Consider the following 13058-nt stretch of genomic DNA (forward strand, 5'->3'; position numbering starts at 1 on the left):
GAGGATGGACTGATGGGGCCTTCCTTGGCCTTTCCTCACAGACCTTTCCTTTGATAGGCAAACAACACTCAATAGACAGGCTATAGAATGGGTGTTAGAAGGCTAGAAAACAATTGTCCTGATTCGCCGTATTTTCAAGTCTAATCAGTAACTCATAGTCACAAAAGTTTTATTCGCAGGGAAACAAAATAGACACACTGCTGATGGTTCTCAACGAAATATCAGGGCCCAGCTGAGTGTGAACTGATCTCCAGCCATGGACAGGGATCTCAGATGTGTGCACTATTACTCGGTCAAGGCAGCAAGGACTTCCCATGAATCCCAGAGAAGCTCCAATCCTGTCGATGTGCCCAAACAAAGACCCCCAGAAACACAGCTGTAGTTGAACAAGTCGGCTTTACTGCTAGCTACAGCAAGACTCGTCCTGTCTTCCCTGGGATCGTCTCTCAAAGTGTAGCATGTACAGGCAGGGGATGAACACTGTGTGTGCAGAAAGGGACCTTTCACAATAACAAAAAAGGCCCTAAACAGAAGAACTAAAGAGCAGCTCTTTCTAGCTGGAATTCTGCAGTCATCCTAGGGCATCTTGCTCAAACAATAGCTAGCTTTTTTCTTTTTTAATTAAACTTTTTATTTTGAGATAATTATATATTCTCATGCAATTATAACTCTCATGCAGAAATAATAGGGAAATCTCTTGTACCCTTTCTCCCAATGGTAACATCTCTATAGGCTAATATCACAACCAGGATACTCACATTGGTACAGTTATGATTCAGAGTATTTCTATTGCAAGGATTCCTCAAGCTGCCCTATTAGAGCCAGATCCACTTCCCTGCTAGCCCCACCTTCTTACATCTCTGTAAATCTACATTCTTTATTTCCTTAATTTTGTCATTTCAAAGGTGTTATGTAAATGAAATCATATTATATATAATATTTTGAGACTGGCTTTTTTTTTCATGTAGCATAATTCCTTGGAAAATGATCCAAGTTATTGCATGTATCAATAGTTCACTCCTGTTCATCACTGAACAGTATCCCATGGTATGTATATACCACAGTTTATTTAAATCATTGAAGGATATCTGGCTTGCTGCCAGCTTTCATTTATTACAAATAAAGCTGCTATAAACATTCATGTATGAGTTTTCATGTGAACATAAATTTTCACTTCCCTGGGATAAATGCCCAGGAGTACAATTACTGGATTTTATAGTAGTTACATGCTTAAATTTTTAAGTAACTGCCAAAGTATTTTCCAGAATGACTGTCATTTTGCATACTCACTAGCAGTGTATGAGTTTTAGGAGTTCTCTGTATATTCAAGAAATGAGTCCTTTGTCAGATATGTGGTTTGCAAATATTCTCTCCCAGTCTGTAGCTTGACTTTTATCCTCTAAACAGGGCCTTTGTCAGAGCAAAAGTTTTTTGTCTTGATAAAGTCCAATTTATCAGTTTTCCTTCTATGGATCACGTTTTTGATGTCAAGTCTAAGAACTAACTCTATGTCTAGCCCTAGATCCAAATATTTTTTCCAATTTTTTTCTAAAACTTTTAGTTTTACATTTAACATTTAATTCAGTATCCATTTTAGTTAATTTTTGTATAAAATTTGAAGCTTGCATCAAGGTTCATTCTTTTGACCAGGGATATCCAATTGCTCTAACACCTCCAAAAAAGACTCTTTCTTCTGTTGAATCACTTTTGCACCTTTGTCAAAAATGAGTAGGGCATATTTATATTCCAGTTTGCCAATTTGCTTTTAATTGGTACATTTAGACTATTTACATTTAATGTAATGATTGATTTGTTAGAGATAAGTCTGCCATATTCTGTATTATATATTTTCTTTGTCTTACCTATTGTATATTTTCTTTTTCTTGCCATCCTGTTAGTTATCTGAACACTTTTTAGAATTCCATTTTGATTTATCTAGTGTTTTTGAGTGCTTCTCTTGGTATAGCTTTCTGGTGGCTGCCCTAGATATATATAAATCATTTATCACAGTCTATTGGCATCATCATTTTACCAGTTCAAGTGAAGTGTGGAAACCTTACCTCCTTTATGTCCCTCTACCCCTCTTCATTTATAAAATAATTATCTTTAAAATTTTCTCTATATCCATTTAGAACCACATCAGACAGCGTTATAGTTTTTGTTGCAATCATCAAACACAACTTAGGCTCTAAAAGAAAATAAAAGCCTATTGTGTTCATGAATACTTTTGCTTATTGTGTCCTTTCTTCTTTTCCAGTGTTCCAAGGTTCTTCCTTGTAGGGAGTCTTCTCTGTTACTTTGTCATTCTTTTAGGGTAGATCTGTTGGCAACAAATTCTCTTAGTTTTCCATCATTTGAGAGTGTCTTGATTTTTCCTTTATACTTGAAGGGTGTATATTCATATAGGTCTCTAAGACTGTTAGATCTTTCAGTACTTGAAAAATGTGTCACTTCCTTTTGTCTTCCACACATTCTTATCAGAAATCTGCTGTCTGGTCTATTTAAACTGCAGTGTTGCAGGGCTCACATGTCAACATGGACACTATGCCTGAAGCCCCCAGGTTTGATGCTTCAGCTTCATCCAAATAAATTAAGTTTTAGTCTGCATTTTAAAAATGTATCACAAAATGTAATGGCACGTATAATAAAAACCTGATATTTTTTTTGCTCAGCTTTCAAAGAAAAGCTAGTATTTCTCCCTGTTACATCAAAACCTAGAAAGATGTGAGCAGGAAGTAACTTTATGTCTGTTTCTTTTTAATCTAGTATGGAGAAAAAATTTACATCTTTGTCTCCATCCATCTCCATGCCAGAAATGGAACGCAATGATAACTTCAGCAATCACAATAGCTACAGAAACTGCACAATTGACAACTTCAAAAAGGATTTTTATCCCATTGTGTACTTGACAATATTTGTATGGGGAGTGTTGGGAAATGGCTTTTCCATATATGTGTTCCTGCAGCCTTATAAGAAGTCCACATCTGTGAATGTTTTCATGCTAAACCTGGCCGTTTCAGATCTCTTGTTTGCAATCACACTTCCCTTTAGGGCTGACTATTATATCAGAGACTTCAACTGGGTATTTGGAGACCTGGCCTGCAGGATCATGTCTTATTCCTTGTATGTCAACATGTATAGCAGCATTTATTTCCTGACTGTGCTGAGTGTCATGCGTTTCCTGGCAACTGTTCACCCCTTCCGGCTTTTCCATGTCACCAGCACCAGAAGTGCCTGGATTCTATGTGGGATTATATGGATCTTTATTATGGCTTCCTCATCAGTGCTTCTGCACACTGGCTCTGAGCAGAAGGGCAATGTTACATCGTGCTTAGAGCTGAATCCTGATAAAGCTGCTAAACTGAAGATTATGAACTACATCGCCTTGGTGATGGGTTTCCTGCTGCCATTCTGCATGCTCAACATCTGTTACCTGCTGATCATTCGAGTCCTGTTAAAGGTGGAGATCCCAGAATCCGGGCTGCGTGTTGCTCACAGGAAGGCACTGGTCACCATCATCCTTGCCTTGATCATCTTCCTCCTATGTTTCCTGCCCTACCACATACTGAGAACCCTCCACCTGATCATGTGGAAAGTGAGTCTATGCAAAGAAAAACTGCATAAAGCCCTGGTTGTCACACTGGCCTTGGCATCAGCCAATAGCTGCCTCAACCCTTTGCTCTATTACTTCACTGGGGAGAATTTCAAGGACAGACTAAGGACTGCACTCAACAAATGTCATCCACAGAAGACAAAGTGCAACTTTCCTGTCTTTGTGTGGTTGAAAAAAGAAGCACAAGTTTAAGTAGTTACTAGGTGAAGCCTATTCTTGTATCTCTGTTCCACTTTCATTCACACATAGTCTTCAAATGACCAAGCTCTTTCCAACAAAGTTTGATTCCCAACATCTAATTGACCATGACTTTTTAAATAAGACCTACTTCAAAAATTTCATGAGATGTATTTTCAGTGGTTGAGTCTAAGTGAGAATGTAGCAGGAAAAACCCCTACTACAGTCTAGCAACTTGAAATGTCAGACTGGGGAAAAATGCTGAGCACAGTGCTAAGCTTTTCATCAAATCTCTAGCCCACCAGGAATTCTACATTTTTTAACTTTAAGATAACCATAACTTGCCTAGCTTCTCTGGTTCCTCCGGCCCCTTCAACCCCCTGATTTGTTAGCCAATTAACAAAGCTCCTGGAGGATCCAGAGAAGGTAAGAAGGGCATCCTAGGAATTCATGGCAAAGAATGGCCATGAAGAGGAAGGCTGCCCTCTCACAAAGTAGAGCCAAGGCCCCAGAGAAAAACAGTGAAAGGAGAAGGACTGGGACAAGAGAGAGCTGGTGAGAAGTAGTGGAGTGGGGGAGGAATTTAATTTTGCACTGAAAGAGGGTCTCTAGCACAGTGAAGGCAAGAAGATTTGCTTCTCTCTTTTTACTGGGTTAGGAAGGGCAGAAAGACTAGGAGGACGACCTGGGATGTTGCCCTAAGAGTTTATATATGGAATTATGAACGCAATAGTGGAGAAGGGGGTATCAATTTTACTCTTGAGATTTAGGTTTGGCTGACTTCACTGCAATTTTTATTTCTGTACATGAATCCACTGGGTTGAGAGACAGAATAGAGGAGAGGGCTCTCTGAGTTTGATTGGACACTCAGAGAAAGGGTGGAGTGAAGGGCAAGTGGTTTTACCCCTGAAATTTTATTAATGTTTTATCAGAACAAGTGTAGGGTGACTTTCCTTTTGAGAGTATAGAAAAGCACTGGATAGTTAAGAGGGGTTCCTTTCTGTCTACTGAAACAAGACAGAGATGACCATTTACTACCACCATGACACCATACTGCCAATAAATAAGTGCCCTCTCCATGCTGCACAGATTATGCCAGGCACTTCACATCTATTAATCCCATTTAACTCTCACACCAAAGCCCATTTCCATTTTATAGATGAAAAAATATGAAGCTCAGAGAAATTAAGAAATTTGAAGTTCACACAGCTCATAAGAGTTTTTGAAACTTCTATGCAGAAGGGCTGGCTGGGTGCTTCTACCACTCTTCCCCCTGAAAACCTCCAAAATGATTGGTTCAAAGTCTGAATAAGAATTTCCTTCCCCTATCAGGCCCCTACCCCTCTACACTTTTGAGAGAAAACTGAACAACTGAACACCGAGGTTTTCTCTTTGAAATTGTTACCCCAGGCAGAATGAATGGTGGAAGGGAGGTGGTTTTGTGAAGCTAGGGAGTGACTGAATGAAAGACTTCATAGCCTTATAGTCATTTCCTTACTCAGCTGCCAGAATGCTGATAGACTCACCCTATCAAGACAGGAGCCTAGAGAATGCTCCTATGGGAAAGTTGCAGAAGAAGAGAGACTGTTGGGGATTCCCCAACACGAAAGCCAGTGCCTGTCCTATTACCTGACAGAGAAGTCCCCCCTGTAACTGATCCCTTCCACTCACAGAGAGCCTAATGAGCCTGTTAGAGCCTCACTCTCATTGTGAACAGTCAGTTATTGCTACACATGGGAGAAAAAAGCCCAAAGACAAAAACATCAATAACTAAGTGAAAGGGTAGACAGAGACATCTTCATATGAAATACCACATTTTTATCATCCTTGTACTTTTTAAATATCAGAAACCTACTGGAGGATGTGCTCCTCTAAACAAGAGATTAAACTAAGATAAAAAAAACATGCTATCTAGGAAACAAGGAATTCAACACAGGAGGAAGGTGAAGAGAATTCCCAGGATGCTGGTTATAGCAGAAAAACAAGAAACTGATTTATACACACACACATTGGAGGGATTTATATTGTTCTTGGAGAGCTTGAGATACAGAGTGAAAATACATAGAAAAAACAAGCAAGTGAAAAGACAATAAGACAATGCAATTACTCAATGCCTTAGGGAAAAGACAATGCAAGTGAAAAGACAATAAGACAATGCAATTACTCAATGCCATAGGGAAAAGAAACCATTAAGAAATGAAATAAAGCCATAGTACACTACATGGCTCAGTTGTGAATAATATTTACAGAGATTGATGCAAATAGCAAAATACTGTGATAAAACTTGTTTTCAGGAAGTGAGGGGAGAGGATGTATATGTGCTGAAGAGGGGTGTGTGGATAAAATTGCAATATTTCCATAATCTCTCACCTGGCTTTAGTTCATCTCCATATCAATAGGTTTTTCTAAGGGGTGGACAGAAGTAGCCATCTCCATATTAATAGGTAATTACATGGATAAGCAAGGGCTTATCTGGACCAGAGAGACTGGGTGGAGCTCTCTCTTCTGCAGCCAGGTCTGGAGAGACATGGGATGACTGCTTCTAAGATATAAACTGGTTTTTCCCACTTTATTTCTCCCTTTGATTTCAGTGTCAAAGGTATTTTGCCCTGGGATTTTTCTCCCCAAAGTTACATCTGGTGGTAGTTGGCAGGACCTCTGAACCTGAAAACTGTCTATATGTGTGCAACCCTTAGGTGAGCTGCCGCTAGAGATGGTAGGGAGATACCTAAAAATCCCCCTGTGGATGGTGGGGAGACCCCAGTGGCTGAAGCAGTAGAGGGTGCTCTTTTACTTGGGAGGTGCCTATCTGAGGGGCCTCTAGTGGGGAATTAGTCTAAGGTAAATCACCTCCTAGAGGGGTGGGGCCTTTCACAGAAGTGGGGAAGGATGGAGACACTGGAAGCTGTGGAATTAGCCCTCTGGGAAATAGAAGACTGCTTAGAGGTTCTGAGTTACCATGTAGCAGCTGGGATTGTAGGATCTCTTTTCCTCAAGATAGTGGAAAGTGTTATCGAGGAGAAGGTTGTTGAGGGAAGAGAGAGACTTCGGCAGGAGAGAGACACACTTCAGCATTGCTCAGAGGAGCTGGGCGATAACCTATGGGACACCTTTAAGAAAGAGAGACAGTTACTGAGAAGACAGGCTGTGGTCCTGGAAAATTCCTTAGCAGCAGCAAGGGAGGAGGCAGGCAGAGAAGTCACATTACAGGACTCCTTGGAGGAGGAGGAAGAAAGAGAGGTAGGTACCTTCAGCCCCAGAGACAGTAGAGGAGATGTCAGGAAAGGATGAGGGGGTGGAGGCTGAGGGCTGATCTGTTGCTGAGGCCACTGCCCAAGGCAACAGCCTCTCCCATATTAAAGACCTGCCCAATTGTAATTAAGAAAATAAAAATGCAACAATAGTGGGCTCTTCAGGGGGAGGAGCTGCCCCCTCACCAGGTTGTGGAGCACTCCATGCTCCACCCCTAAACCCAGGATGAGTCGGTGAACATGAGCCAGTTTGGGCAGAGGCCATTGGAACCTCTGCCTAAATGGCTTATGCACCTCTGGGTTATGAGTGTGGAAAACATTGCTACATCGGGTTCTGAAATGGGTAGACTAGCTTCCCTGATGACTCACCCTTCCCTCCAGCAGCAGTTATAATGTGCCCATCATACCTCAGGGAATTGGGTGCTTCTAGATCAGCTGACAGCAGCCATCAGGGCAGTTTAGCCTAATCAGGGTGATTTACCATACTTACCCACTAGCTGAAAAATGTATGCAGAGCTCCAGTAGGTGTTACAGGAGTTGGGCATTAAAAATATCCTCATCTATAATATGGACCTCTAGGGCCCCAATGAAGAGTTGTTCATGGTAGGAATGAGAAATCTGCTGTTCCATACAGCGGCCCCATCTCTCTTTTGGTCCCAAGTGACTATTGTTGCCCCCACATAGGACAACCCATAAGTGAGGCTACTCGTACTTTAGCAGATCTGGGAGAGGTTGGAACAATAAGAGCACAGAAGGAAGTACAGGCTATGACTGAAAGGAGAGGTGCAAAGGGCCCCATGAAAGTCTCAAGGATCCAGACGTGGGTTGATTTGATAAAGGCCAGGGTAGTGAAAGAAAAACTTGATGGGCTGCCCAATAGGATCTTGTTAGAACTGTGGCACCAATTAAAGCCAGAGCAGCAGTTCCAGCCGCTGAGTTCCAGGACATGGAAACTGGAGTCAAAGCCCCATGTCCATCCTCTATTCCTGAAGAACTTCCTGGGGGACTGTACTCAGGCTCTGCCTGGGCTCTAATCCCCAGAGGATGATGATTGGGCATCACAGTTTGATGGTGGTTGGGGCTCAAGGCCCCCACCTTGGGATATGTGGTAGGGACTAGAGGCCACATGTAAAATTAGCAATTCATTGGTCCCCTGTGAATGTACAGCATGTCCTGGCACTGGTGGACACAGGAGCTGAGTGTTCTCTGATTCATGGCAACCCTGAGCGTTTTCCCAGGACCCCTGCTGTGATAGATGGCTATGGGGGTAAGGCAGTTAGAGGGAAGAAAGCCCAAATCCCATTGGGGATAGGTCGTACATTTCTCCCATCCCTGAATATATTTTGGGGGTAGATATTCTGCAGGGCCTGTGGTTGGTTACAGACCATTGCAGGTGAGTTCAGACTGAGGGGACATGTGGTAAAGGCAGATCTGAGGGGACATGCTAAGCACCCACCTGTAGCTCTGTCTGTACCTTGGAAAGTGACAAATCCTAACCAGTATAAACTGCCTGTGGGGCACAAGGAAATTGGAGCAATTCTACAGGAGTTGGAGAAGGTGGGCATCATAAAGCCCTATGAGTGGGCTCTATGTGCTTTTAATTCCCCACTGTGGCTAGTGAAAAAATCAGATGGCCCCTAGCATATGACCATGAACTACAGGGAATTGAATAAAATCACACTCCCTTTGCATGCTGCTGTCCCCTCTATAGCAGTCATTATGGACACACTCAGTTATGAACTAGGGATGTATCATTATGTTGTAGACCTTGCTAATGCTTTCTTCTCTATTGACAGAGCACAGGAAAGTCAGGAAAAGTTTGCTTTCGTGTGGGAGGCTGGCAATGGACATTCATTGTCCTTCCGCAGGGATATCTCCACAGTCCATTTGTATGGACTTGTAGCCCAGGACTTGGCCACATGGAAGAAACCACAAAGGTTGTGGCTGTATCACTACATTGAGGACATTATGCTCACGCCTGATATTCTTGCAGATTTAGAAGGGACAGTTTCAAGACTGCTGCAACATCTAAAGGAGAAAGGATGGGTTGTGAACAGCAGCAAGGTTCAGGGACCTGGTTTGTCTGTAAAGTTCTTGGGGGTTGTCTGGTTAGATAAAACTAAAGTTATTCTGAAGCAGTCATAGACAAGGTTCAGGATTTCCCTACCCCTACCACTGTGGCAGTATTACAAGTGTTTTTGGGTCTTGGGCTACTGGAGAGTGTTTATCCCACACTTGGCACAAATTCTGAAGCCCTTATACTGGTTGGTATGAAAGGTCATCAGGTGGGACTGGGATGAGACATGTGCAGCTGCTTTTACTGCTGCTAAGCGAGCAGTCAAGGCTGTACAGGCCCTGAGTGTAATGGATTCATCAGGGCCCTGTGAGATAGATGTTATGGTTATGGGTGGGGTCTTTGGCAGAGGCTTGAATAGACATGTGAAACTATTGGATTATGGTCACAACTATGGAAAGTAGCAGAGGTCCGGTACACCTTGATAAAGAAGCAACTGGCTGCTGCATACCACGCCTTGCTGGTTACAGAGCCCATCACTGGAACAGCTTTGACCAAGGTAATAACCACCTATCCCATCATGGGTGGGTGTGAGACTGGACCCAAAGACCATGGGGTGGTGTAGTACAGATGCCTACACTGGCCAGATGGGATGCCTACTTACAGCAGCATAGCACCCTCTCTACTAGTCCCTCAAGTGGACAACTACAATACTTATTGGGGCCAGTGACATATACCAGTAGAAAGCAAGAACTTGCTTCTGAGCCTGTAGTAGCCAAAAGTCCATATCAGGAGGGAAAAGGCCCTATACCTAAAGATGCTTGGTATACAGCTCCAGTTGTGAACAGCCCCCAAAGTGTAGGGCTGTGGATTTCCATCCTAAGACTGGGACAACATGAATGGAGGACAGAGAGTCAATGGGGAAGATCAGGCCATGGGCTGAGTTGCAGGCAGTATGTCTGGTAATCATCCAAGAGCCATCCCCCATAGTTGTCTGCACTGCCGGCTGGGCTGTCTATCAGGGTGTCTCCCTGTGGCTACTGACATGGTACCATGCCAACTGGATGGTTGGTCACCAGCCCCTTTGGGGGCAAGAGCTGTGGCAAAACCTATGGGCCTCTGGTCAGACTAAGACTGTCACCATATATCATGTGACTGGCCATTTGCCTTTGGCCTCCCTAGGGAATGATGAAGCAGATACGTTGGGTCAGGTGTGTTGGCTAGAAGGAAAGCCTGCCTCTGATGTGGCCCAATAGTTACATCAGGATTTGTTGCATGTGGAACAAAAGACAATGTAGGCTGTAGCCAGTCAGTGAGGCTTGCTGTTGAACTTTGAAAAAATCAGCAGAGCCCAAAAGGAGTGCCTTGTGTGATCTAAGACTTACACTGAGTCCTGCAGCAACATGGGACAATAGTAAAGGAGCCATTACCCCTTGTCAGGTGGCAGATAGACTACATCAAGCCTATGCCCATATCAGAAGGATACCATATCGGTATGCCATGACTTGTGTGGACACAGCTACTGGACTGTTGGTTGCTTTTCCTGCATGTCATGCAGATCAGCAAACCACCAAGAGGGGCTTGAAGCATCTCTTTGCAGCCTATGGTGCAGCCTGCAGGTGATCGAGAGCGATCAAGGCACTCACTTTACTGGACATGTGTTACAAGAATGGGTGCAGCAATTAAGAATAAAGTAGAAGCTTCATGTACCATATATCCCTACTAGGACAGGCATGATAGAGAGGTACAATGGTTTGTTGAAATCTGACCTGAAGTCAGACACCAATTGTTGTCTGTGGGCTGGTCAGTTCATTTATAGATAGTGCTGCGGCGTTTGAATGAGAAGCCCCAAAGAGGAGCCTTAAGCCCTGTGGATATGCTAACACACATTGCTGCCTCTCCTATACATCTGTATGTGCAAATCAAAGAGGAGTTATTGAAGCCAGGATATGGCCAGCAGAGCAACATCCTACTGCCAGCCCTGGAGACACTGTCAAGTGGATGTGGCTCTGGAGATTTGAACACATGGACCAGTGATGGCTAGCTCTCCTGGCACCTTGGGGGAAAGGCCTAGAAGCTGGCCTCCTGTATATTCCTGGAATAACAGCAAAGTGGCCCCCAAAGATCACAGTGGTGTACCCAAAACATCCAGGAGGTAAGAGCGTCTTGTGGGGAAGTTTTGTTTTATCTTTATGGTGAGTGCATGTACCTCCTGTAGCCCTATATATTGACCCATTTGTAACTCCCACAGGGAGTGGGGTGAACATCTGGTTGGTACACTAGACCAGGACGAGATCCCATTTCTGCCACTGTTCTATCACAGGACCACTGTCTTGTATGTATCCTACCTGATGGATAAGATTTGCCTATGCTGGTATCATTAAAACATGTATTTTATCATTCTTAAGGTTATTTTCTTCTACAGTCCCTGTGGCCTGGATGTGCCGCCTGGTGGCAGCCTCCATGTGATGATTGCTCTGAACTCCTTACCTGTTCAGTGCTGACTATGGAATGGGCAAGCTGTGGACTAAATTTGCATAGAACTTTAAACTTAGCTGAATCCTCCAGGTTGAGGAGCATCATTATTTTATTGCTGTTGCTACTGTATGTTATTAGTCTGATTACAATGCTCCAGTTTTCTTACACAGGGGCCATTACGGAAGATGGGGAACATGTAGATTGTGAGGAGAGAGTTCTGGAGGGTTGGGCTGTGGGTAAAATTGCAGTATTTCCAGAATCTCTTGCCTGGCTTTAGTGCATCTCCATATCAATAGGTGTTTCCAAGGGGTGGAGAGAAGTAGTCCATCTCCAGATCAGTATGTAATTATATGGGCGAGTGAGGGCTTATCTGGACCATAGAGACTGGGTGGAGCTCTCTCTTCTTCTGCAGCCAAGTCTGGAAAGACGCGGGATGACTGCTTCTAAGAAATAAATGGGTTTCTCCCACTTTATTTCTCCCCTTAATGATTTCTGTTTCAAAGTTATTTTGTCCTGGGATTTTCCCCCCAGAATTACAGGGTGTAAGAAACTAAGTCCTCATCTTTCACTACAGAAAATGCATAGTAACTAAAGCTAGAGAACAATTAATAGCTGTGTAAAAGTGCTATTTAACAACAGGAGCAAAGCCCAGAAGAAAATGTGAAAAGAATTGATGGGGATTGCTCTGGAGATAAGTTGAGGGTGGTAGGATAGGTGGGAATTTGTTTTTCTTTTAAAAACCATTTAACTGTCTAACTTGTGAATATGTGTTGCTGAAATAAAATTAAAATTAAGATAAAATTAAATTTTAAAATTCAAATTAATTCTGTGTTTTTTTTAAAAAAAGAAGAGAAGAAAGGCCACCAGAAATGGAAATTGAGTGCAGACAGGAGAAAGGAAAGCAGGAAAAGACTTGGGCCTCTGATGGAAGCCCACCCAACCCTACCAAGGGAAGGAGTCCCATCTTGGAGTGAGGGGAGTCAGTTCCTGGGGTCCAAGTGGCTTCGACAATCATCATCTCATAAAACCGAAACAGAAAGGGAAGTTGAACTTCAGGATTCAACTAGGGTTTCTGTGGGCCTTCTCTTCAGGTACTGGCTGGGTTCCATGTCCAAATCCCCTCAAGAGAACAAGTTGACTTTGGGAAGCCTGAGGCTACACGCTTCCTACTTGTACCCAGAAGAAGCAGGGTAGCTCCTGCCTAGGTCATCTAGCAGAAGTCATGGTTTCCCTTTGATCAGATCCACTCAGATTATACACCAGCTCCTAAACTAAACTGAAGAAGAAGGGGTTGCTCTGACCAACTGAGGAAGATCTGTCTACACCTGGAGTGGGGACTGGGCTTAAACCTACTGAGATATCCTGGAAGAGGGATGAAAATGGGCTTACAGATGCCACATATACTGCATTGCAGGTGAGGTGGAAAGAGAACATCAACGTGGGGCATGGCCTGTGTTGAAATGGCACCCCAGCAGCTGAGGAGGGTGGAAAAAAGGGTGTGCTAGAGGAAGAAAGGCAAAACCTA

The 13058-nt window shown here is 43.3% G+C and overlaps 1 protein-coding gene across 11 annotated transcripts in view; it reads left to right on the forward strand.

The window, feature by feature from the left end:
- CYSLTR2 (cysteinyl leukotriene receptor 2) overlaps positions 1–13058 on the forward strand; it is a 56034-nt gene that overhangs the window by 33953 nt on the left and 9023 nt on the right. For 10 of the 11 annotated variants that reach the window (XM_073212662.1, XM_073212665.1, XM_073212663.1 and 7 more), the window contains 2 exons: positions 2767–11210; positions 12381–12947. In XM_073212662.1, coding sequence (XP_073068763.1) covers positions 2768–3805 — 1038 coding nt within the window. In that variant the 5' untranslated portion in view covers position 2767 and the 3' untranslated portion in view covers positions 3806–11210; positions 12381–12947. The remainder of the gene's footprint in view (positions 1–2766; positions 11211–12380; positions 12948–13058) is intronic. The other variant, XM_017658449.3, reaches the window with a different exon arrangement.

This window comes from Manis javanica, chromosome 9, assembly GCF_040802235.1.
Source record: "Manis javanica isolate MJ-LG chromosome 9, MJ_LKY, whole genome shotgun sequence".
In the NCBI taxonomy this organism is placed as follows: domain Eukaryota; kingdom Metazoa; phylum Chordata; class Mammalia; order Pholidota; family Manidae; genus Manis; species Manis javanica.